This window comes from Phyllostomus hastatus, unplaced genomic scaffold (assembly GCF_019186645.2).
Source record: "Phyllostomus hastatus isolate PE091 unplaced genomic scaffold, TTU_PhHast_1.1 phas_contig_38, whole genome shotgun sequence".
NCBI classification, from domain to species: domain Eukaryota; kingdom Metazoa; phylum Chordata; class Mammalia; order Chiroptera; family Phyllostomidae; genus Phyllostomus; species Phyllostomus hastatus.
In genome coordinates this window covers 25922267-25949085 of record NW_025333869.1, presented here as the reverse complement: position 1 = coordinate 25949085, position 26819 = coordinate 25922267, and the positions used below count along the sequence as shown (strand labels likewise).

At 44.2% G+C, this 26819-nt stretch overlaps 1 protein-coding gene across 6 annotated transcripts in view; it reads left to right on the top strand.

The window, feature by feature from the left end:
* Positions 1-6627: 6627 nt before the first annotated feature.
* SGPL1 (sphingosine-1-phosphate lyase 1) overlaps positions 6628-26819 on the top strand; it is a 51339-nt gene continuing 31147 nt past the window's right edge. For 2 of the 6 annotated variants that reach the window (XM_045842159.1, XM_045842154.1), the window contains exons 1-2: positions 6628-6757; positions 7596-7657. In XM_045842159.1, coding sequence (XP_045698115.1) covers positions 7631-7657 — 27 coding nt within the window. In that variant the 5' untranslated portion in view covers positions 6628-6757; positions 7596-7630. Of the gene's footprint in view, positions 6873-7595; positions 7658-26819 lie in introns of all 6 variants that reach the window. The other 4 variants (XM_045842160.1, XM_045842156.1, XM_045842157.1 and 1 more) reach the window with 4 other exon arrangements.

Genomic DNA, 26819 nt, shown 5'->3' with positions numbered 1-26819 from the left:
CTCTCTCTCTCTCCCTCCCTTCCCTCTCTAAAAATAAATAAAATCTTTAAAGACCCCAATGTGCGGGTATAAATGACCCCAAATAGCCTCAGCAATTTTGAGAAAGAAGAACAGTAGGAGGGATCACAATTCCTGATATCAAACTATATCACAAGGCCACTGCAATCAAAGCAGCCCAGTACTGACATAAGAACAGACACATAGACCGATGGAACAAAACAGAGCCCAGAAATAAACCCATGTCTCTGTGGTCAATTAACATTTGACAAAGGGGGCAGAAGCATAACATGGAGTAAAAATAGCCTCTTCAACAAATGGTGTTGGGATATATGGACAACTGCATGCAAAAAAATTAAACTTGACCACCAACTTACCACCAAAAAATAAACTCAAGATGAATAAAAGACTTAAATATAAGTCATTATACCATAAAAGTCCTAGAGGAGAACCCAGGCAGGAGAATGTCAGATATTTCACATAGCAATATTTTCACTGATGTGTTCCCTAGAGCAAGAGACATAAAGGAAAGAATAAACAAATAGGGCTTTATAAAAATAAAAAGCTTTTGTACAGCTAAAGAAAACATCAGCAAAATGAGAAGGGAACCAGCTGTATGGGAAAATATATTTGCCAATGGTATCTTGGACAAGGGTTTCATCTCCAAAATATATAAAGAACTTACACAACTCCACTCCAGGAAGACAAACAACCCAACTAAAAAATAGGCAAAAGACTTGAACAGACACTTCTCCAAGGAGTACATACAGAGGGCCCAGAGACATATGAAAACATGGTCAGCATCACTAGCCATCAGAGACTTACAAATTAAAACCACAATGAGATACCACTTCACACTAGTGAAAATGGCCATCATAAACAAATCAACAAGTGCTGATGTGGATATGGGGAAAAGAGAACCCTAGCACACTGTTGGTGGGAATGCAGACTGGTGCTGCCACTGTGAAAAACAGTATGGAATTTCCTCAAAAAAACTAAAAATGGAACTGCCTTTTGACCCAGCAATTCCACTGCTGGGATTATATACTAAGAATCCTGAAACAATAATTCATAAGAACCTATGTACCCCAATGTTCATAACAGCACAATTTACAATAGCCAAGGGCTGGAAGCAACCTAGATGTTCATCGGTAAATGAGTGGATCAAAAAACTGTGGTACATTTACACAATGGAATACTACACAGCAAAAAGAAAGAAGGCGCTCCTACCCTTTGCAACAGCATGGATGGAATTGGAGAGCATTATGTTAAGTGAAATAATCCAGGCAGTCAAAGACAAACACCATATGATCTCACCTATAAATGGGACCTAATCAACAAAATATAACCAGAGACATCGAAATAAAGAACAAACTGATAGTAACCTGAAGGGAGAGGGGAGGGAGATAATGGGGGACAGAAGAGAAAAGGTCAAAGAAGAACATGTTTAAAGGACCCATGGACAAAGCCAAAGGGGGGGGGGAGGTGAGGGTAGGTTGGGTGGGGGAAAGGGGTGGTAGAAAAATGGAGACAACTGTATTCAAACAATAAAAAAAAAAGATAAAAAACCCAAAAGCTTAAAAATAGAACTATATTTTGTAACTCCCATAAGGGGGGTGTTGAGTCTGCTTGTTTGGGACCTACTGATCTACAAACAACAAACCCTGCAGGAAAACAGCTGTAGCTCTCAGACAAGCCTTGGAAAGGCCTGTGGTGCCTTAGATGGGGCAGGGGACTGGTTGGAAGGATAAATCTACTCATCAGAATCAGGTCCCGATGGGAAATGAAACCAGACCGAGAGCAACAAGGTCAGAAGACTGGGCTTGGGTGAGCAGGTCACAGAGCCCAGCTTGGTACCATCTCTGAGCTCACTTTAGACGTGTGAGGAGAGGGCTTAGACTCGTAGTTCCTGAATGCCTCCTGTGGGCCAGGACTGTGCTGTGTGCAGGCGCCCACACCCTGCAACTGCCGCTGCAGTTCTGGGGTGCATGCCCTTAGCCTTCACCTCACGACAGAGGAAGCCCCGGCTCAGAGTTCAGCTGGCTTGCCAGTGGTCACACGCTGCTTTCAGGGTGGAAGTCTGTTCACCTGCCTTCAAAGCTGCTTTGTCATTTCAGGCCCCAGTGAGTTTCCTTCTGCCCAAGAACATTTGTATTTATTTGGATTTTGATAAGCAGTGGATTTTGAAACGCAGTCTGTTTTTGATGCTTTTGCTGGGAGTGATTATGCAGCCTGGATAGCAGTAGGGGGGCTTCCTAGGGAAAGGTGGGGCTTCCTTGACAAAGAACTCTTGGTTCCCTGAGGTCTTGGCTTTCTGACTTTTGTCTGTACTGGCACCTGGGACATGCACCTCTGTGACCCGCCGCACCTTGCTGTGCATCCCAGGTGGCGACGTCAGGGCACACACTCCCTGCTGTGGGCACTCCCACTGCTGGCTGGCCCTGAGCAACTGCTTTCTCTGGTTGCCAGTTCCATTGTGATCAACCCAGCCTGCTTGTGTTGGCTGGTTTCCTGCCCCATTGGGCAGGGCATTCTAGCGTCTGTGAGTCCTGCAGGGGACTTTCCTGTGGGCCACTTCTTTCTAGGAGGGATTCAGAAGCTGCACACCTGTTAAGATCTGTCTATGGCCCTGTCTTGACCTGAGCTTTCAGGAAGATTCCCGACTGAGTGGGGATGTCAGGGACAGGAATGGAAGTGTGGGCAGTGTGCTCTGGCTTTTTAGAGTGGGTGTGTGTGCTCTTGTAGGGGGGCAGGGGTATCATAATTCGGCCGTGGCAAACTGCCATTTTAAGCAGAACCAGAATAGCTGGCACCAGTTGTTAACCAATTGGTAGATATAACTACTGCAGTGAGGTCTTTCAGGCTGAGTTAAAGAAACCACACGGAGAGAAAAATCCCAGACCATCTTCTCCCACACTCCCCTCCTGTGCCCAAGCCCTCTGTCTTCAGTGGGGATTTCCATCCCTCACAGGTTCCCCCAAGGGATTTCTAACCCCTCACAATCTTATGTTTTCCTGGAAGGCACCGTGGTGGCACCAAAGACCAACCTGGGGGGCTTTAGTTCTCCTCCTCAACTCCCATTCTTTTTCATTACAACCAATTCAAATAATCTCAAATCAACATGCAATCTTAATAAAAACAGAGTACTTTCTCCACAAGCAGGCTGTCCAGGGAAGTGCTACTCAGACTTTAAGGTGCACATATATTACCTCGGAATCTTGTTAAAATGCACTCAGGTTCCGGAGTGGGGCTCCAAGGCCCTGCATTCCTAAGCAGCTCCTAGGTGCTGCTCATGGGGAACCACGCTCTGAGTATGGAAACCCCAGGTGGCCCCACCTCTGCCTGCCTTCAGCCAGCTAAGCCCCTTCTTCATAGGACTCCCTGAAGCTGCTGCTGTGTGAGTGTCTGAAGGAAGAGGGGAAGGATGTCTCGACATGTGCCTGCTCCTTGGCCAACACTTCTTGCTTTTTCATATTCCTCTTCTCTCTGAATTATAATTCTTTTATTTATATCCCCTTTGCTCTCTTCTCTCTTGCTTTCTCCCAGGGGCTCACTGATACAGCCAGGCCACATAAGGCATAGTTAGTGGGGATTTTGTTCCATTTTGGTACAATGTGATTCCCCTGTGAAGGCTGAATTTTTCTCGCCTTAATCCTCAGGCATCTTTTATTTCTGGCTGCTTCTCTTGTAATTCCTGATGTTACTCTGCAGTCAGAGGGAGTGTGGGCTTGAGGAGCAGAGTGGCTTGACTACCACCACATACACACACGCATGCACGCACATGCGCACACATGGCCTCTGGGTTCTGCCAGGAACTGTCAGGAGTCAAGTTCCTCTCTGGGCCTTGGCTTCTTTATGTCTATACCATGTGGTTGAGCTGGCAAATAGCGGAAGGCCCCTCTGTTTTTAACACCCTTTGATTCTGATTAATCAACAAGCATATTTTAGGTCCTCTGAACAGAATGTGAAGAACATTTTTTAACCTAACTCTACCCCTTCCTGCTGTGTGTCTTTGGGATGATCATTTACTTTCTCTGGGCCCTTGTGCCATGTTTACCTGTTGAGTGATGATGAGAGTCACCTGACCTGGGCAAGTTAGGACATGAATAGGGCCTTAGATGTAAAGGTGCCTAGCATAGTTTTTGGCAAAGTAAGCATCTTAGCTTGACCTGCTATAATAAAGTACCATGGACTGAGTGGCTTAAACAACAGGCATTTATTTATCTCAATTTTGCAGGCTGGGAAGTCCCAGATCAAGATGCTGGAAGATTTGTTTTTTGTAAGGGTCCTCTTTCTGGCTTGCAAAGGGCAACCATTTCATTGTGTGCTCACATGATCTCCTCTGTGCATGTATGTGTGTGTGTGTGTGTGTGTGTGTGTGTGTGTGTGTGTGGAGAGGGGTGGGGCTGGGGAGGGAGAAGGAGAGGGAGAGGGGACACTCTGGTGTCTCCTCCTTTTTTGGTAAGATCCCAATTCCACTACGGGAGCACTAGCCTCATGACTTCATCTAACCCTAATTACTTTTCAAAAGCCCCACTATCACATCAGACCTTAGGGCCTCCACATATACATTTTGGGGGGAAACAAACATTCTGTCCATAACGATAAGGATTGTTCACTATGGTTGAATTGGTTTGCTTATCTGGGAGGAATCAACAGACTTCGTACCACGTGTTAGGAGCAGTGAAGTCGTACTGCAGAGGTGTAGGAAGAAAGCAGATGCAGTCCCTGCCCCCCTCCTGTCAGCCGGCATAGAGACTGTAGCTTAGAGGGTGTATGGTAGCAGGCAAGGAGACTAGGGAGGGCAGATCCTAGGGTCTGAAAAAGAAAGAATGCAGAGGGGTGGGGATGGTGAGTGGGGAGGACATGCCTGGAATCAAAAAGCAACTCCCGATGAGTAGGCATTGGCAGGAGGCCCCAGAACGCCCTCTGACCCTTCAGACCTGAGAATGCACGTCTATGGAGGGACAAAGGCAAGAGGGGTAAGAATATGGAATGGCAGCGCCTGACTCAGGGGCTCTGGATGATAGAGATGTCTGGGACTTTTGATGGGTTGGGGGTGAGCATGAGGAAGCCCAGAGACAAACTGTTTGACTCCTTCAGCGTCTTAACCATTCTGTGGGAAACTGGAAAGTACTGAGTGGCTGTACAGAGAAGGGCAGCTATGATAACAAGGAGTTTCATCCTAGATAAGGGTAATAATGCTGGTGATGACACCCTGAATGTGTCTGGACATTTTGCGAAGGGGTGGAATTGGTGCCCTTATTAGTATAATTTTTGTTAAGATTCCAAGATTCCTTCTTGGTGTCATCTAAGAAAAGTCTGTTGAAAAAATACAGTATGCAGATTACTGGTCAGTGACATGTAACTATGCTGCTGCCTTCTGCTTCTGCTGAATTACTGTCATGACCACATAGGCAAGTCATGAAACACTTATTTGAGATTTAGTTATTTCATCTGGAAATGAAGGGTGACCTTTGTGATCCTGGTGGGCACATTCCCTTAAATATTAGATGGCTCCCAACATTGCTCACAAAAATAAAGTAGTATTGGTGGCATTTTTGCCTGACACTTTGTAGGGTCCAGGACACCTCAAGATGTGCCTCTGTGGTATGAGGATTATTTTGAGCTAAAAGCAACTGAGACCCTACGGGCTTAAGAGAAATATTTGTCCTTCCCCCTTCTCTCCTTTACTATGTATTTAAATTAGGGGCCTGGCCCATGCTAAGAGTTATCACCACGAATAACATTTTATGACCTATCTATGCAGCAGGGCAAACTACTAATTATTGAACATGCGCTCTTCCCTGCAATTACCTTCTGAAACCCCAAGGTGCCTTACTTTATAGCTCAGAATGTCATATAATACCTCATTTTCCCCTTCTGCCCCTTAACCTCTAAGGCACGTGGGGGTCTCATACGGAGCTCCCACCCACAGGTATGTAATTAAATTTGGTCATTTTTCTTGCTACTCTGTCTCATGTCTATTTTATTTATTGATTGATTGACTTTAGAGGGAGGGTGAGAAAGGGAGAGAGAAACATTGATTTTGTTGTTTGAATTATTCATACGTTCATTGGTTGACTATTGTATGTACCCTGACTCGGGATAGAACCCGCGACCTTGACCTATGGAGACACGTTCTAACCCGCTGAGTACCCTGCCAGGGCTGTTTCACCTCCAACTAGAGCAGTGGAAAGTACCTTGAGGGTAGAGGAAAGTTTCTTCCTCCCCCAAGAGCTGTAGTGGAGACACTTCTGTAGGGGGAGGGGAGGATGGGGATAGTATTTCCATTAAGTGAGTTTTCATGTCCCTTTGTCACTGACCTCTGTGGAAGTATCCAGGTAAAACAAAGGACAACTTCAAAAGCCCCTTTAGAGTCCCATTTTAGGTCGTTTATTTCAATCAGTTTGTAGTGCTCGGCAGGCCAACTCTCTCAAAAGCTACAAGTGCCCTTTGGTTTTTAAAAAGGCAGCCTGAAGCAGAGGTTAGTGACCCGCCGGGGAAGGAGGGCCAGGGTGCCAGCCGGGCGAGTCCGCAGGCGACGCGCACGCACCGTGGATCCCGGGGGAGGCGTGCGCCCGGCGGGCAACGGGGCCGCGCACGCCGGCCGAGGAGCCATTTCCGGGCGGGGAGGGGCGGGGCGGCTCGCGGCCGGGCCTCTAATCTCGGCGGCGGCGGCGGCCGCAGGGGGAGCCCGAACCTAGCCACTCACCAATCGGTGGCACGGAGAAGACCCTCGCTGGCGAGGGTGTCCGAGGGAAGGAGCGGGGAAGCTGGTTCCGGGCTGAGGAGGTGGAGGGGTCCGCCCGGCTCCGCAGGAGGGAGGATAGTCGGGTTTGGGGAGGAAGGCTCCGGTCGGGACCGAATGGGAGGTGGGTCCTGGCTTGGGAGAGGCGAGTAGGGTCCAGACTTGGAGGGTAAGGGGTTCGGGTAGGAGGGGTAAAGAGAGTAGGAAGGGGCCCGCGGGGACTGAGGGGCTAGCCCCTGAGGGCGGGCTCCGCTTCGGGCGTAAGGGGGCGCGTCGACCCCTGAGGTCTGAGTGAATGCAAGGTTCACGAGCGGGTGGGAGAGGATGCCAGGGCCGGGAGGGAGCGGGATCTGAAACTTCACTCCCACGGACTGCTAGGGCTGGAAGACTTGCTGATCTTCCCGAGAGGGGAAAGGGTTCTAGGGAGGGAGGGCTATAGAGAGCGAAGCCAGCTGTTAATAAAGAGAGTTCTGTGGCTGCTGGACCCAGGGACTGGGCCGCCTTTAGAGTCCGATTCTCCGCGGGGTTAGGTTGAATGGGCTGAGTTCGAGGTTTCCGGGCCGTGGTCCGGGCGGGCTGGGCAGTACCCCTGGTACCTACCTGGGGGCACTGCTTTGTGCGAGGCTGGGTCTGGATTCGTTTGGTCAGCTGTCGGAGGGAAGCCTAGTGCCAGCAGGGTTCTGATTCGCTGCTTTGGGGTGCTGGGGGTGGAGTGTGATATCTGGGAGTGAAACCCGAGCTCTCAAAGGAGGGAGAGAACCATTTCTTGTCTGCTCTAGCTAATCTAGGCGGGTCGACGCGATAGTTAAAAGCTTTAGAAGTAAACAAACCTGGTTCCCTTTCGCAGAGGGGAGGCCCTGAAAGTGCGGCTGGAAGAGGACGATGCCGAGTATGGACCTTCTGATGTTGGTGAGTCTTTTCCCAACATCCTCCTCGTTGTAAGGCACTTGTCCCTTAAGTTTTATTTTTAGTCCGAGGGATCTTAGTGTGTAGCTTTCACAACCCTGATGCTTGCTTTTGGTAGCTGAGCGTTTCTGCCACCTCTATTTTGGGCTTCACGATTAAGATGGAGAAATAACTTAATTAAATGTGACTATTTAATATACATGGAAAAGAATCTTTTTCAAAATTCTTACGGTTTTAATCTCTCCCTTCCCGTATTACCAGGGCAGTTTTAAAACTTCTGTTGGAGTCTGCCATATATTACAGTTTAGAAGTGTTTGTCTCCCAGAGTAGAGTTGTGATCCCCAGGAAGGCAGACATGTCTTATTTATATAGGCATGAATTAAGACATGAATAAACATCCATCGTGGTGCTCTGTAATGGTAAGTGCTTCACAAATGCTTGTTGAACTGAATTAGTGTAAATTGAAGTGTTTTGTTGGGCTGAGGAACATACCTGCTTTGGCAGAGGCAGCATTTTCCCCTCCTCCTGAGCCCTTTCTGTGTTGTTTTCTCCCTGAGCAGTGAGAATAGCATTGCCACGGGAGTGTTTACCTGAGTGACGTTTTGCTCTTGGGACCTTTATGATTCCATAGAGGCTCTTTAGTGGGAGAGTTGTGGGGAAACAGGACTTTAAAATAGCTATATAGAAAAAGTGTGTGCATTTAATTTTTATAAATCACTTCACTGAGTCTAGGGTCTCCTTGTGCAAAAATACGGATTTAGAAACAATTCCTTTCCTCTCTTTATCTCATTATTCCAGAGAGTTGGTAGCTATCCACTGGGAAATTGGCAAAAACTAATAGCGAGGTTTTCTAGTACCCGGTGCTGACTTCCTATAGCAGCAAAACTTGTAAGGTCTGAGGGGATAATGAGAGAAACTAAGTTGTATTAGTTCTGATTTGAAGCTGCGAGCCAAGATGATTTGAGAGACATAAATACTTGTTTTATCTGCAGATTCTGAAGATTTCACCAGAATAGTTTCTTGCCTGAAGTTTCATACATTGCCAGTGGATAATAAATAGCTTTATGTAATTTTAAATGCTTATTATAAGAGCAATATGATAGGAAAAAATGGAAATTATAAATAAGCAAAGGGAAGAACCCCCCCCCCCCACCCAAAATTCCACTACTCAGAGATAGCCACTGGTAGCATTGCTTTGTAGAGAATGATTTGTAACTATTGACAGTTGCCACTTTTCCTTAGTCCATTTATGTAAATTAAGATGCCTATATGTAAATAGGGTACATTCCCTTGCCCAGAGATGTGTGTGTTACTTTTTGGGCCTTTGTGTTTCCTTAGTCTGAGCAGTGTTTGTTTTTATTCCAAATATTAACTTGGGCATTCGTTTTGTTTTGAAGTATTTCTGTAGCTTTTGCCACTACTCTTTACTTTCTTATGGTATAATCTAGAATGCTCAGGGCTGTCGCTCCGCCTGTTGGCGGAAGGAATCAATCCACAGGGATGAGGACTGGCCCTGAGGATCCTCCCTCTCCAAAGAGACCACAGTGGTTGAGGTGCTTTCCCTGGAAAAGCTGTTCCTTCCTTGTCTGTACTGCGCTATTTGAAGCTAAAATGTACAGAACCAACAACCAGGGGTGGGTTTTCAGTAGGCTCACTAAATCGGTACAAACTGAGTTCAAGGTACTTTATATGACATGTAAGACATACTCTTGGCCCTCTAACTGAGAAGAAGGGATCCCAGTTCATAAAAATGACCTCAATGCAGGGCAGCATACTGGAGAAACTCAGAAACAGTCACAGAGTCATATGATGCAACTTCTTATTTTATGCGTGGGCCCATTGTTGGGTCTCTGATAAATGGGTCTCCAGTCATGCATTGTTTCTGCTGGGGCAGTAAGATGGGCATAAGCTGAGACACAGCACAGGGTGGATTCAGGAATAATAACGTAGTCCAACAGCTAATATTTAGTAAGCATGTGTTACATGTTATGTAGGGAAGTAGATGCTCCACATGTTCACTTACTGTTCACAGAAACCCTTTGGAAAACATGCCGACATCTTCCTTTTACAGTGGAAACCCAGACTCAGCTAGGTTACCGCAGCAGTGGAGTGATGGAGCCACATTTCAGCCACAATTGATATGATTTGAAATCCCTCCCTCTTACTAACTTTGCAATGCTGCCTCTGGGCTGTATTCTCCGGAAGGAGCGGAGGTTGTTGAACTTTGTGACCGCTGGGAGAGGGCTTGTGTGGGGCCACAGGGGTGGGATAGCTCCTCCCTGGGGTGGGGGACACTTTGGAAATAAAGGAGCGTGTGCCTGCCCATGCGTGTCTGTCTTCTAGTATAGTCTCGTCTGAAAATACGTGTTTTATTATACAAATGTTTCTGTTTATTTTCTTTTACATTGCAGTTAAGGCATTATGAAGTTATGCCTATAAGTAAAATGTTATAATCTTCAAATTTCATTTTAGAATAATCAAGCGGCACTATAAAATATTTGTTATAAAAAGAGGGCATCGGGTTTGACAAGGTTGCGAACCGCATGTGTGGACAGTATACCATGGTAATGAAACTGGAAGGTCAGCTGGAGTCCATGTGTGTCAAACCCTGTATCCCGGAATGAGGAGCTTGGGCTGTCAGCCTTTAGCGCATTGTTGTCCTTAATTTTGCCCTCATTTGATTAGGGCGGTTTGCCTGCCTTTTTCTGTTTGCGCTTATATGGCACAGGTGACAAACACAAGGCCCCCAGACCGAATCCGACCCTCCACCTTGTTTCTATCCTGTGGCAGCGCCAAGCTCCTTACCCTAAGTTAAGGAGTAGTTACATGTATACAGTCCTAAAGTTTTATTTGGTCCTTTGAAGGCAACCACAAGGCTGATGGGGCCCCCGGTGAAAATGAGTTTGACACTGACACCCCTGCTTATGGTATGTCATGGGCTGTAATACTTCCCACCTGTGTCTCAGAATAAAATGAGTGAGTGTATTCATCTGCGAATAGTGATGCTTTCTGAGGGAATTCAAGTCAGGCAACATTTGAGCAATTTTTCCTCACTCTGGCAATCATTCCTCCTTCCCTAAACTAGGGTTACAAGTTGTTAAATACCTGTGGCTTTTAAGAAATAGCTCAGTCTGTTTTAAAAGCTCATGTATTCCTTAGGTGGCTTTTCTTTTTTCCCCATGCAGATGATTATCAAGGTTACCATTTGTTCCATGGTAGTGTTGGTGGGGGTTTTAGTGAAAGTTGTTTATCTAGGGCCAAGGTTCTCAGCCCAGGGTGGTTTTCCCCTCCAGGAACATGTATCAGTGTCCCAAGACATTTTTGGAGGCCACACTTGAGGAGTGCTAGGGGTCAGGGATGCTACTAAACACCCGGCAATGCACACAGTTTCCCACAACCAAGAGTTATCTGGCCTGAAATGTCAGTGGTGCCTGGGTCTAGGGTTCTTCACACAGATAATGGTCTCTGTAGCCCAGGCATTCCTGTGGGTCATCCCAGGCACAGCGAGTCTCTTCCTGTAGTCGAATGGGTCTGCTCTAGTGTTCCTTAGGGTTATTTTGCCCAATGGATCCAGCCCTGCTACTTTGGAATGTATATTGGAGAATGTACAGCATCGTCTTCTGCAGTAGAGGAAATTCTTAAGAAATGTTTTCCTTTGCAACATTTCTGCAGCACTCTTCTTAATTTGCAAATAGTAAGCCTGTCTCAGTTCTGTTTTTCAGGTTCCAAAACTGAATCTGGTCCAGGTCTCAGCCTTATCTTTAACCCTTGAATCTTTTTCAGAGATCCCTTTTTTCTGAATCTCAATTGGGATTTAAGCAACACATTGAAAGATCAACACAAAAAGCCCATTTCTGCTCTGGTGTCTTATTCATCGGATTGTCCAAAAGAAAGGGAAAACTGATTGGGACTGATAGGCTGTTTGAAATTTTGTTGGCAGTTTGAATGGCCATTGTAGGTTGAGGACTGTATTTGGCATTGTTTGAATCTTTATTAAATAAAACAAAATGGTATTAACAAGTGTGATAATTTATGCAGCCTTTAATCTAAAGGAAGGGGGAATTATAAATAGATGAACCTCAAGTCCCAATATTGGGCTGAGCATAGCAGTCTGTGTGTTGGGATTTTTTTAGTAACAGTCACCTTCTTAATTAGGCTTTGTCCAACCTAACGTTGCATACAGTTTGCACACATTGTGGCAGAATAGGGAGTTGGCGTGGGATTAAGAATTTCCCATAGGGAACTGGTTTGTAGTGAATCAGTCCATGTGTGGAAACACACAGAACTCAGTTACTGAGAGAGAAACCATGCTCTGGGGTAAGGGGCGATAGGACCCATCTGGGAAGGCAGAAAGTAGTTCATTGGGCATATCAGTTATTTTCTGACACAGTCCTACAGTATGATGGAGCAGGTGCAGGTGCTTTCTCAGAGCTGGGCAGGGTTAAGGAAGACCAACAGGGGATGATGAAACAACTCAGGAGTAGAGCCATTATTACTCTGAGGCCTGAAGGAGCCAGCCGGCGGGGGGTGTAGTTTCGGGAACCTTGGGAGAGCTTAGCTGTAGGAGAGGGTAACTTGTTGGAGTATAACCACTGCCAACCAGTGGCCTAGAAGGAAGGGAATCGAGGAATAAATACCTCAGACTCTCTCTTTTCCCACCCTCTGATCTCCTGCCAAAGCCTCTCATGGGTCAAACACAACTGGAAACCAGAAAAGAAGGGAGCCCCGTGAGGCACGTACATAGCAGAGCTGGAGAAGGTTGGGTGGAGGATCTGGAAGAGCAAAGGGAGGGTACCCAGCGTGCTGAAGTCAAAGTCAAGTTCTGAAAGGTACAGCCAGATGCTAGTTTCTGAGCAGAGTCTGGAATATTATAGAAAGGAGTGTTTTCACTGATAACAGAGGACAGATTCGGAGACAAAGTGTTGCCACAGCGTTGGCAAGCCCAGAGCTGCTTTTTTCACCTTAGAATCTTAACTGCCTTTAGAAATCCTGCAGTCCAGCTTCCCTTGCTGTGTGGGAACCCCCTCCACAGTGCCCTGCTGGGAGTGGGTGCGGAATATGTTCTCGAAGAGTCCTTTCCACTGTGGGGCAGCTGTAATTGTTAGAAAGCTTTTATTGTCCAGATTTCTGAATGTATCAGTTTGGATTAGGTTTGGCTGTATATAAGTGAAAAACATAAAGTAACGGAGATCTTTAAAAGGTGGAAATATACTTTTGTAAAGTCAGAGAAGTCCAGAGTAGTCAGTTCTGGACGGATGTGGCCATTCCCAGGTCTTTGAGGAAGTTCTGCCTCTCATCGTGCATCACCTCCTGGGCCAGGCTCGCTGCTTTCTGCTCGCTCTGTCAGGTTTATGTTCCATCCAGCAGAAGGAGGAAAGGAAAGGAGGACTTGTCTCACTTCTTAACTACAAATGTCTTCATGTGTTGCCCTGGCTGGTGTGGCTCAGTGGGTGGAGCACTGGTCTCCAAACCGAACGTTGCTGGTTCCATTCCCAGTCAGGGCGCATGCCTGGGTTGGGGGCAGGTCTGCATTTGGGGACCTGCAAGAGGAAGCCAGTTGATGTTTCTTTCACACATCGATGTTTCTCTCCCTCTCTCTCTTCCTTCCCCTCTCTCTAAAAGTAAATAAATAAAATCTTGAAAAAAGTTTTCATGTGAAATTTATTCTATGTACAGAAAGTGCATGAAGCACATACCTACATTTTAAAGAATAATAATGTAATCATCTATCACTGAGGTTAAGAAATAGAATATTTACCATCAACCCATGTGCTCCCCCTCCCGGCCATTATATTTCCTCCCTCCCCTCTAGGAATGACTACTATCCTTATTTTTGGAATAATTATCCCTTGCTGTGTTTATTTTTATTTATTTATTTTTATTCATTGATTTTAGTGAGAGAGGAAAGGGGAGAGATAGAGGAGAGAGACATCAATTTTATGTGCCCTGACTGGTGATCGAACCCTCAACCTTGGCCGTATCTGGATGATGCTCTAACCAACTGAGCTACCTGGTCAGGGTTCCCTTGCTGTTTTTGAAAAAAAATGTGTTACCACCTATGTATTCAACTATTAAGTTTAGCTTTATTTTTCAACTTGATATAAATGTATTTATATGTATTTTAAAATTTTCCTATGTTGGTCAAATATTTATGAGATACATACATGTTCTTGCTTGTAGTTTAGTTCATTCATTTTCATTGCTGTGTAGTATTTCATCGTATGACTGCTGCATGTTCTTTCTCCATCCCACTGATGGAGAAAGTCTGTTTATTCCAGCCTGGGGTTTATTTGAACATTACCATTATGAACTTCTTTACATATGGCAAGTGAAAAAACTCTAAAGTAAGAGAAATCCAACTCCTAACAAGTGTAAGAGTTTTTCTGGGATTTATTCCTCAGAGTGGAATTGTGGAATTGTAAAGGATGTACACCCTTAACTTCACCGGATAGTGCCAAACTTTTCTAAAGAGGTTAATGCCATTTATACTTCTAGGAACAGTATGTCAGAGTTCTTGTTTCTACACAGCTTCACAAACCTGATACTTACAAGGCTTTTTATTTTTTGCCAGTTTGGTAAGAGTGAATCTAATTGATTTCCATGTGTTTCCTTGATTACTAACGTGTCCTTTTAAACATTTATTGACTATTTGGATTTCCAGGTTTGTGGGTACCCTTCAAGTGTTATGCCTTATCAATTACTTATCTATTTCTCCTTGTAGTTTTATTAAATGTTGTTACATATATTTTACAATTTTGTTACTAGCTTCATACAGATTCAAAATTATTACACTTTACCTCTCAGGTTGCATTTTTAATATAATGCTTTTTGACAATATAGTATGACTACATGAGCTTTTTATTATGAAATAGGCAAACCGTAAATGTTTGATGAATGAATGACTTGCCTTTTGTATGGGCAGAAACTGCAGGACAGGTCTAGTCTGCTCTGGCACACTGTTATTTGTATCCTGCTATCCTATGAATTGAATAAGTCATTTTTTAATAAAAAAGTGTAGCATTTTCTCTTCTGAGGTACAACTTCCACACAGTGAAGGGTACTAGTCTTAACTGTACAAGTCAGGAAATACTTAACACATGGATACACTGTTTGCGCTGCCTGGCAAGACTGAAAAATACCCAGCATCCCAAGAAGCTGTGCACGTCCCTTCGCGCTGGCAGCCCACCAAATGTTGTCATTCTCACTGTGGTTAATTTTGCTGATTTTTGAACTTTATGTAAATGGAAACCTATCGTCCGTATATTTTTGTAAATGTCCTTTTTGCTCAACATTTTGTCTGTGAGATTCAGCCATGTTCCTGTGCAGCAATAGTTTTTTTTAATTATGGCAGTGTACTTTTGATGTAAAAATATCTCAGTTTCTTTGTTCTGTAGTTCATGAGCATTTATGTTCCTAGTGTTCGGCTGTGACGTGTGACACTGATGCATGCTCGAACATGTCTTTTGATAAATATAATTAGAGTAGGTGGGTTGTAAGGTATACTGCTAAACAGGTTTCCAGAGTAGTTGTATCAATTTCTTTTCCTATAGGGTTTTCTTAATATACGTTTGGATTCAGAATTGGAGCTCACGCCTTGAATATCTGCATACTAAACATTAGAGAGAGCGTTGTAATAGGAAGGAACCTCAGACAGTTATGAGAATGCCATGGTAGGCCTGCTCCTTGTTTAGCTGTGTAACTAAAAGTAACAAGGATAGAAGGAAGCCTAGGATTATACATTAAAAATCTCCAGCCCTTTTTGATGAAGTTGCGACTTGAGATGCTTTCTCAAGCATTGTGGCTGTAGCAGTCAGTAGCATTCTATCTGGATGACTGAAACCATGTTTATCATACGTAATCATAAGTAGGTAACGGACGCAATCCTGTTTTGTAGATAAGTAAAGGGTCGCTCGCAACTTCCTGATTGAATTAGATCGGTGAAAGCAAAGAGGTAATGGAACATCTGTCCAACAAAACTCAGGCGCAGCTCGCTGGTAATATGCGTTTTATTACCATCATTTGTAAGAACATGCACACGGGCATAAATCAAACTACTGAAGACCTCCACCAGCTCTCCTGTTGTGATTTTGAGACACTGAAGGTTGTTTCCCTTGCTGCATCCTGAAGAGGAAAGGAAAGCGTTTATCATCAGAGAATTCAAACTCATTAAATATTTAGTGTTTTTTATCTGCAGTTGTTTTCTTATTACCTTTACCTCATTTAAGGTAAACCCTATGAGTGGATGGTGGTACCTTTTTTCCTTGTGGACTTTTTGTTGGATTATAACAGTTGCATCTATTTTCTGCAGATGAGCAAAGTCTAGTTGCATTGACGGTCAGTAATATGCTAAAGGCCACACAGCTTCTGAGTGAGAGCTGACTTTCGAGTTGAAGCTTTGCTTGCCAGCCCAGACTCTCTAGGACACCACTGATGCCTGTAGGACACCATAAAAACAGCTCCTAGGGCTCACAGGAAGAGCGATGAGGTGTCAGTTCAGGCCTCTCCTGGGTAGTAGCTGGAGTGTATGTTTGTGAATTGCCAGAGGAAAAACAGTGTTTTTTAAAAGTTGCGTCATTGCAACACTTAGTAATTCTATGTATAGACTCTTTAAAATATATACCATTAAACGATGGTCCTCTTTGTGTAGATTATATATAATTGCTCTGTAAATATCTAAGTCATTATTAGATATTTTGGTTGCTTTTATTTGAAGCTCAAAGCTTTACTTTCTATTTCTGGAATCGCAAAGCTTCCGCTGTCTTTGGCCCATTTGGAAACTTTTTTCAGAAAGGTCTTTTTTTTATTTTTTAAGCTGTGTGAATTCAAACAATCCTAAGTATTTGGTGAATATAATGGAATTTCTCCATCATAATGCTTTTTTAAAAAAGGTAGAAAATCAGCTGTTTTTCATCTGTTTATGGAGTTGTACAGCTGTCACCACAGTCCACTTAAACGCATTTTCAGAAGAAACCCCTCACTTGTTAGCAGTCCTCGCCTTTTGTCCTCCCGATTCCCCAGCCTGAGGCAAACACCAAATGACTTTTTGTCTATAGTTTTCCTTCTTCAGAACATCTCATATAAATGGGATCATAGAATATGTAGTTTTTGTGATTGGCTTTCTTCCACTTACAATGTTTTCAAAGTTCATCCATGGGGTTATGTGGATCAGAACTTCATTTCTTTTCTGTTAGAGTCATAAGGCTCTTCCTGGAGAATTTTAAGTACTGGGTGTATCCACTAGTGTTCCTGTGCTGTTCCCACAGGGAGCACAGAGGGTCTGGTCTTGGGTTTACTTTACATACAACAGAATAGCTTGTCATCTTAAGGCCACTTGCAGGTTCATTTTAGAGATGGGCTATTATGGGAATGTGGACCCAAACGACTGGCCTTCAGGATGTCTTGAACTCTTCATAATTATCTGCAAGGTTTTGTGTTCCCAAGCATGTGTTTTGGTGGGCGGGGGGGGGGCTTAGGGGACTGAGAACTTTAAAGAAGGTAAAGTCACGACACTCATACAGATGTAAAATGAATACACATAAAAGTTTTATTTGACTTAGAATGAGAACTCCAGTGAGATTTCATAACTGGGGTGAACGAGATGCCCAAAGAACAGACACAGTTACAGAACAAGAACATTCAAGTGAACGTGAGATGGTGGCGAAGTTAGCTGGCCTGTCCCGTCGTGGAGAGGGCGCGTCTGAACATCGACCAGGCGTGTCAGGTGGCCTGTTTCCAGGCGAAGAGCTGGCACTGCTATCAGTTATCTACACTGTTGGTTTATCTACATTAGAAAGTAACTTCCATGTAATCATAGTTGCATAACCCAGACGGTGTCCCCAGCAGTGCGTAATTTTCTACTGGAAGTGCACATTTTCTCCTGCACCTTCCTGTTAGAAAATCTCCAGGAAGTAGCCTTTGCAACTCACTTAGGTTACACTTCTCAGCATATATTCAGTACTTCTCTCTAAAAGCAGGAAGACTATTGAGGAGGAGATTTCCGTACTTATAATTTGGGAAGTCTAGGTATCCTAACTCAGGGACAAAGGTAGAGGATAATCCTGAGATTAATCTGAGGAGGGAAAGCTGCATCACTGCTCCTTCACGTGTGAAGAACGTGGGCTTGTTTCCACTACACCTTCCGTACTATCCAAGGCGTTCTCACTTCTAGTCTTCAGAGGGTAATGAGCTGCTTTTGTACTTTTAAAGGTAAACTGTGCACATGTACAGTAAAGCCATTTAGCTACTTATTGGGAGAGACTAGAAATTCATAGCAAATGAATTGTTTGGCAACATTAGATGTTCAAGTTTGCATGTATAGTACTCCCCCCATATCTTACCTACTTACTTGCCTTATGCTGAGAAAGTATTTACCAAGAAAACCCATAATTGCTCATAATTTGCATGCCTTTAGCCTCCTTCTCTGTTTATTGAACTTAGTTTTATGCATTTTTATTCTTTGCTAGTTTAAGTTCCCTGCAGTGCCTTTCTTGATGTATTTCAGAAAAGAGGTGCTCATAATCATTAGTTGACAAAATCAGCAACTGTCTTTACCTGACACTTTGTCCTCACCACTAGTAAATAAATACAAAATTTTAAATGCTCATTGGGCAGTGTTTAGGGCTCTCAGCTTTTTTGAGCTCAGAAGCTTTGATTTTCCGTGAGTGCACCCCAATGACTAAAGAATATTGCATGTCTGTCTCCTGTCTGGAGCCCAGATTGGGTCACAGCGACGGAAGGGTGCTTTGCCTGAGTACTCCAGTGCCGACGGCAGAACAGCTAGACTTATGTGCACATGCATGTGGAATAGCACTGAGCATGTATGTCTGAGTCTCGGAGCATGGCTGAAAGGGAATCTGTGGGCCATTAAGCTTTTTGAGATGAACTTCTCAGATACTGGGTCTCTTGACTCATGGAGTGGAGTTTTAGGGGAAGTATATGGTTTGCTCTTCACCGCCTCAGAAGTGCTCATTCAGCCCCGTCACACGTTTCTGTGTCACAGTCACCAGTGGTTGGCTGGAAGGCTGTCTGGTTTTGTTGCTCAATTCTTGCTCCATCAGTGACTCGAGGGAGTTTTTCCCTTTGGGCTTGTGATCTGTTTTTGCTGATGAACTTTAATGCCTTTTGGGGCTCGACAGACAGTAGTGTTTTCTTACCTGTTTACTTTGTACTTGGGAGTTCTGCAGAATGTAATGTGAAAGAGAGTCAGGTTCAATTAGCTTTGTTTTCTGTGTTTTTAGGGCAGACGTAAAGAATAAATAATTAACTCTTGGGATAGCTTCTGTATTTTTACTTCACCCCCCTAACCCAAGTCTCAGTGTTTAGGTTATCATTTGATCTTAAAACACTAAGGTAGCGGGTGAACTGGGTAAAACAGGTTTTTCTTTTCCTCAACAGCCCATTCCTGCTATAAAGCTTGGATGTCTGGCTCTTCTGGAAGAGCCGCTGAGGGTTGAACCGTGCAGTTGTGTGGGAGGCGAAGAAAGTGGAGGCAGGAGGGAACCTGGTCCTTTCTTCTCTGCAGCATCTCAGGGTAGAAGGTCTTGATTTTCATTAATACCTGACAAAGAATAAACATCACCCAGGAACAATGATCTGATCTCATTTTGTCATGTGGCCAGGCCCTGCCCTGAACACTTCAGGGAAGTTTGGGAATGTCTGTTCACTCCCGTCAAGAGATGAGTAGCCACTGAGTTTGGTGATTGGGTCTCAGTGATAATGTTAAGTCAAGTACTGGGTAATTATTTTATAAAAGAACAGAACCCGGAGAGAAAGGGGCACATTACAGTGTAGAGATTAAATTGTTCTTAACCAAGACTACCTATCAGAATCACCTGGGGGAGGTTTTCCAAAGTACATTTTTCTAGGCTCCACTCTACACTTACTGAGCCATTGGGTGGGTTTTCTCAGAAAGGCCTGTTGGATGATTTTGGTGCACTCCACTGGTTTGGTGGAAAGAGTATTTATTGAACAAGAAGTTAGGTTCTGACAGGGCCTCTGCATCCAGTTTGACTCCAGGGAAGGCACATTTTAGCATTAGTCTTTGAGCCTCAGCAATGAAAAGGATTGGGTTAGGTGGCCTCCAGGGTTCCTTCGAACAGCAACATTTTATGATTTTTGAAGACAAGTCTCCTGAAGTGCTTTCCAAACTAATTTCTTTCAGTCTTCCTTTCGCACCAAGTTAATAGTGTAAGCCTCTAGCCGAGAGAAAGCACTCGGTGTTTGTAGGACATTGTTCAGATCATTCGGTGATACCGTCTTTCTTAGCTGGGAGAGTAGTGAAGCTGTGACCCTTAATTTGGCTCCTGGAATAATCTAGATGATGTGACTGTGAGAACTCTCTTCTGAACATTTGTGTCCCTGAGAGTTCGGCTCTGGAAACCTGGGGTATGGGAAATGTGGTGGAAAAAATAATGCATTTTGAGCCAGGAGTTGAGTCCCGTTTCTGCTGTTTCTGAGCTGTGTGACCTTTGGGCTCAGTGTCTTCATCTGTGAAGGGTGGGGGAGTGGGCATGAACTGACCTTTAACCCCGCTTTCAACTCCGATGGCCTGGGGCCTGATGTATCTTGCTTGTTCACAGAAGGGTGCCAGCAGCCAGCCATTGTCCTCTGCAGGTTCGGCCACTGCCTCTGGGAGGATGTGGGAGAGCGGGGACAGAATCACCCTCGAATCTAATGAAACAAACTGACATATGTATGTGCAGTAAGTCACTTGAGTTGAATAAATGTTGCGTTCCTACCGTGTTGAAGATACCATTCTCGGTAGTGCAGGCGGTATAAAACTTATACCCCTCTGGTTTGTGTTCTTACCAGCACCTGGTACCATGAGAGAGCTCAGATATTAAAATAATCATTTGGTTCTTCTCCCGCACCAGAGTAGAGTGCTTTCCCTCTAGGACAGGTAAACTCAGCACAGTCACTAATGCAGTTGGGCCCAGATTGACTCTTGAGAAATAGTCCGAATCGCTGCTTAGGGATGGTTGTCATATGAGACGTGTGGAGGAGACATCGTGCGATGATGGGAAGATGAGTCTTTTGTATGAAGTAGCTTTCCCAGAATCCTGATTTTACAGCGACTCTACAGGGATATCATTAGGTATTACTGTTTTGAATTTTTCCTCTAGTGAGTGACAGACTTGCACTTGGAACTCCGGCTGTGCTATGGCCAGCAGCCCGCATTTGGACGAAGCAGGAAGTCTGAGCGGTGCACGCTGTGGCCGGCGCCAGAGGAAACCAGTGTGTGTGCACTTTTATTTTGACCACACATCCTTAGAAGACTTTGTTCTGTGTAATGCTCAGCTGAGGGAAACTGCTACCTTTTCTTTGGCAAGGAACCTGTCAAATCTGTAGCAGTTTAGAAATTATCGGGGTGGACCAGAGACAGCGGAAATGTTTTTCTTTGATGTTTAGCCTAATTTTTAATCTAAGAGGAACAAGGAGGAGAAATTACGTTGGACCATCTTGTTGGTTCCTCTGCCTGGCTTTGCAGCTCTCTGGCACTCTTCCTTCAGGGCCAGGGCCTCCAGTTAGGGTTAGGTGCTCACACTGCTTGGAAGCTCTGAGCGATGGTTCCAGAAGCTTTGGATTCTACTTGGAGTGTGAAGTCCTGGGTTTCAGTCCCGACTCTGCTAGTTACTACTTGCTTTGCCGGAAAGCAAGTCACTTAGCCTTTCTTGACCCGTTTTTCCCACTCATAAAGTAAAACTCTTCATTCTTAACGCAAGAGCCTCACGAGGTTATAAAGGACAAATAATACGAAAGATGATTAAAATTTTTAAGTTGTATAAATATTACCATGTGTCCTTTACACATAAACAATGCTTTTAAGTGCTTTACCTTTTCCTGTGCGTGTTTGTCATGGTCCCTGCGGCCTTCTCTTTGTCAGTTAGTCCTCTTCCCCCTGTAATCAGGTGGTCACCTAATTTTTGAGTTTTAAAGGGAAGAGAGAGTTTGAAGGGAAGCAAGCTGGTGAACTCTCATTTCTGTAAATGAGTGGCATGTGCGTGGCGGGCACTCTGGAAGTCGTCTAATGGTGGAAACCCTAAACAGCCGCCGAGATGTGTGGAGCAGTGGCAGTGTTGTGGGGCGCGTCTCTTCGCAGGATGGTGGGGAGGCAGTTCCAGGGGCTGCCTGAGCGGCGGTGCCTTTGTTCTTGAGTGAGACACGTGTGGACGGTTAGCCCTCTAAATAAGGGCTGTTACGGTGTGCATTATTAGCTCCAGGGGAGGAAACACCGTCCAGTGTGGGTCTGGACATGTCTGCCTGGTGGCTTTATCTTTTGGTGATACTCATTTTTAGCATGCTTCTTCTGGTATTAACTGGTCACTGTGGAATTTAAGGGGGAAAGTCACTGCTTAGTTGGCCATTGGTTAAGTACCGCACTAGTTCTCAAAGAAGTTTTTCTTGTGGGCAGAGGGGTGTGAGTAGTGCCAGTGTGCGAAATTTGCTTATGGAATTGTGTTCTCTTGGAGTGATTTAGGGACCGAAAGAGATTCAGTAACATGGTTGGGGATAGCTGTGGGCCAGCCCCAGCAGGACAGTGACTTGTAACTGAAGAATCCCGAATCTCCATTGACTTAGTTACTTTATCACATCATAATCCTGGCCTCACAAAGACGTTGAGAGGGTAAATTACAAGTACGAAAAGCACCGAGATTGCGTAGACTGGGGAATACTGTCAGTGTTAACTCTGTTCACTGCGTTGCACGGCCACATTCTAAGTTGAAGGAAACCAGGAGCAAAACCACGCCAGGGCGCTGGTTTCAAACCTGAGGGTCGTGATCCCTGTAGACGCAGAATATATTTAGTGGGGTCAAACATTTAAAAAAAAGAAGGAAGAAACAGAAATGTGAGCGCATCAAAAGTAATAAGGTGTTATTTGGGAAACTGTTGTTTTCGTTTTGTATCTTTTTGTTGCTCTGTGTTATGAAATAGGTTTCTGTGGGATTGTATGGGGAAAGTTTGAAACCCATGAATCTAACAAGTACATGTCCCAGATTCCCTGAACTTGGGGACTGTCACTGTCATGTTACATTCACAGAAGTGCCTTGTCCCGTGAAGTAGTTTGGGGGCTGAAAGAGTTCACTGTGTTTGGGAATGTAGTAGAGTCCTAAACTCCCACAAATTCTGGCAGCTGCCCAATAATGGTTAGGGTTACTGAGTACAATTTTGATTGTCTTTTTAGGAATCAGCTAACACCTAAATGATTAGAATAAGGTAGCTTTTTAAAGTGGTTAATATTTTGAATTCCACACTAATAAGGTTTATTTTGTGTTTTTTCCCTGTAATAATATACTTTCAAAAGTTTTATGGTATTCTTTACCATCATTTTACATACATTCATTGGGCATAGTTGTGTTTTTTGTTTATCCAGAGGAATATATTTCCAATTTTATAACAAAGTGTGAAAGAAGGGATGGGGAAGTTTTTACCAAACTGTTAAGCAAGAACTGGAGAAAACCCACACACTCACAGATACATATACAGATACAGTGTATTTATTTGGTGATGATTATTTTGTGTCCCTTCTAGATAAAGAATTGGAGGCACAAATTGGTGAAATAATTTGCCAGGAGTTACACAAGAACATAAATTGTGAAAAGAAAGCTCTTGGGATGGCATTGGGTCGTGATGTGTTTAGCTATCCTTGGCTTGTGAGCACTGAAGCTGCAGAATTGGAAGAGCACTGAGTAATGAGCCAGAAGGCTTGGCTTCTAGTCTCCACTCTGCACCAGCCTGTCTGTGTCAGCGCAGGCTTGCTGTTTCACGTTGGGGCCTCTGTTCGTAAAGTGAGAATGTGGGCTTGATCTCTGAAGGTCCCTTTAGCATTTAGATGTTGCTTCCCAAAGGGCTGGAGTCTTGCATCAGACCCCACCCTGGGGTTTGTGCTGTTTGCAAGGCCCCAAGGAGGTGCTTCATTCTTTTTTTCCAAGAAGATAATGTGCATTACCCCACAGAGCCCTATAACGCAATGGCCTGTCAGCACCGCGAGGAGCTTCTTCACTGGGGACTGAGCCCAGGCTGTTTGTAGTAACCAAGACAGATCTTGGAATGTGGCCAGGAGATGTAATTTCTGTGACCAACTAGTGCCTACTCAAAAAGCTTGCTCGATCCATCCAAGAACGGTGTCTTCTGTCTTTGGAGCATGAGAATATAGAATTCTATCTACTGTTAAGGACTTCGAGTTCAAGGACTCCTATTATCTTCTTCTAGCAATTACCAAGAAAATGTATTCTTGCTGAATACAATTTTATAGATGTTGGCAAGGAATGCCTTCATATCTTAATAAGTGTTAAAAATTAGTTTGTATTTGCTAATTCCTCACCCTCTCTGTAATGACAGTTATATTGCTTTATTGTTCAGTGCTATGAAGAGTGGATAGTATTTGCAGTCACCTTTTGACATTGGTAATAACCTCTGTTTTCGGGTAAATTAGGACCTGGGTCACCAGAGGAAAAGTTGGTCTGAGTGGCTGTTCTTCCATCACCCCATTCACACACACTGTGTAGCCATGGGTTTGATCCCACTTCTGACACTACAGGGTTCTTTGTAATGGTGGATGTTGTGACCTGTGTTTGACAACGATGGTCTCCTCTGGTCCTTCTTTAGGTCTTCACTGCCACTGCCACTGCCACTGGTGTGCAGGATTGAGGCTGTTGATAGCAACACTGGGCTCTGGGGAATGGCCACCAAGAGCTTGGAGGAGGTCTTAGATGAGACGTGTTTTCATGGGGAGCCCTCCCGGGAACCCTGTACTCACCTAATGTTAACTACCTTGTGCCACAGCCTAATTGCCGAGGTGCGAGTGTTTTCAACAGATGTTCGTTGGGCGCCCGTCCTCCTCCTAGGCTCTTCATGCGCCTGTTAGAGCGTTGCGTGTGGATATCCAACAGGAGCGTAACTCAACAGATAATTCCCATCACCTTTTCCTCAGAGTCTCCTCTACCTTCTTCTGCATCTCTTCCTGCTTTGGTCTACCATGGCCGATCGGGACACCCCTTACTCAGTCTCCCAAACTTGAACTTGAGAATTTGGAATTACCTGTACTCTTCCCACTCCATACTTTTTATACTAATAAGTTCTCAAACTCTGCTCCACCGCCAAAGATGTTTTTCAGGCGCACACTGCTTGCTGTCCCCAGTGTTGTTCAAGGTCAAACCCAGTTTATTTCCCCCTGGACTGCTTCAGTTATCCTCTTAACTGAACTTTTTGTTTCTAATCTGTGTGCCCTCCTATTTATCACTCACCAAGTTTTCTTTCTTTCTTTTTTTTTTAAATTACCCTTCTGATTAACCTTTTATTTTGTTGTTTTACAATTTGCTTTTTTTTACTTAACATTGTATTCTGGAAGTTTTCCATGTTGTTCATTCACATTTATCTTTTTTTAACAATGCTATGTTAAAATGCATGTATTAGTTTATTTAACCATTCATCTGTGAATGGACATTTTTATTGATATTTTTTCTTTCAATACGGAGAATACTGAAGTGAGTGTACATACACGTGTGCAAGATACCAAAAAGTGGACTTTCTGGGTCAAAATGAATATACATTTAAAATGTTAACAGACACCAGCAAATCAATTTACAAAGAATGCCTTTCAATTTATGCTCCCATTTTTCATGCCTTTTTTTTTTCAAAATCCTTCATAATCTGAGTTTAGTGTACTTTTCTCAGCCTCTGTGCTCAGATCGATGTATTTACTTGTTTACTATCAGCCACTGCCCTGTTTTTACGATTTTACTTATTTATTTTTAGAGAGAGGGGAAGGGAGGAAGAAAGAGACAGACACCTCAATGTGTGGTTGCCTCTCGCGCGCCCCCCACTAGGGACCTGGCCTGCAACCCAGATGTCTGCCCTGACTGGGAATTGAACTGGTGATGTTTTGGTTCATTGACTGGCACTCAAACTACTGAGCCACATGAGCAAGGACACCCCCCCACCCCCGCCAGTTTTTTTTTCAGTACAAACTGTGTGCCAGGCACTCTCCTGTATGTTGGGGATTTAGTACTGGGTAAGATAGATAGGGTCCCTGCCCTCATCTAGTCCACCCTCCCACCACACACACTTTTTGCTATCCTCAGGTTCTTTTTGTGAATTTACAGCTACTTTTCTCTCTTCTTTGTATGGCTTTTCCCTCTTTAACTTATCTGCCTAGAGAAGTTTCTTTGATCATTCTCTTACCTTTTTAACCAGCTCAGATTTTATCCTGTGTTATCTTTACTTCCTCTCAGATAGAGTTGGATAGGCCTTCCTCAGTGGTCTCTCTTAGCTCCTCACTTACGTCCTTCCTGTAGTGTTTATGCTGAAGAGGTTTTTTTAAGGTTTTTAAAACACGATTCTATTTATTTGTTTCTTAGAGAGGGGAAGGGAGTGAAGAGAGAGGGGGAGAGAAACATGAATGTGTGAGAGGAAATGGCTGATTGTCTCTTGCATACCCCCAAATGGGGACCTGGCCCTCAACCCAGGCACGTGCCCTAACTGGGAATCGAAGTGGCAACCTTTTGGTTTTCAGGCTGGCACTCAATCCACTGAGCCACACCAGCCAGGGCTATGTTGAAGAGTTTTAATTATTTGTTTATACATGTGTGTGCCTGTGTGCATGTATATGTGTATATGTACATGCACATACACATATAGCCCTCTCCCATTGCAGTGTGAGCTCAGTAAGGGCTGGCACCTGTGATTTACCATAATACTCCCCCAGCTTAATGCAATAACCCTGGAGATGCTTAATAAATGTTGAGTAAGTGAATGCATAACAAATTATCAGATGAACTTACTTTGTACAGAGCACTGTGGGGCTTGTAAATATGACTAAGCTCTGTCTGCAAGGACTAACCATGCAGTCAGGGAGATAAGAAACAGATGAGTAGGCTGCAAGGTGATTTGTGATAACCTCGTTGCCGACTTTGAGATGAGAGGACGTTTTTCTCATTTGTGCCAGGCATTGTGAGGGACACACAGAATGATAGGGCACGCCTTTTCAGTCACATGGGCCTGAGAGCAGGGATCGGCAGTCTCTGGTTTGTGGGCCACACCACACCTGCTGCCCACTTTTTGTTCAGCCCATGAGCTAAGAATGATATTTTGCATTTTAAAAATTGTTTTTATAAAAAGAATATTTGGTGGTATGTGAAGTTACGTGAAATTCAGATTTTAGCAAATT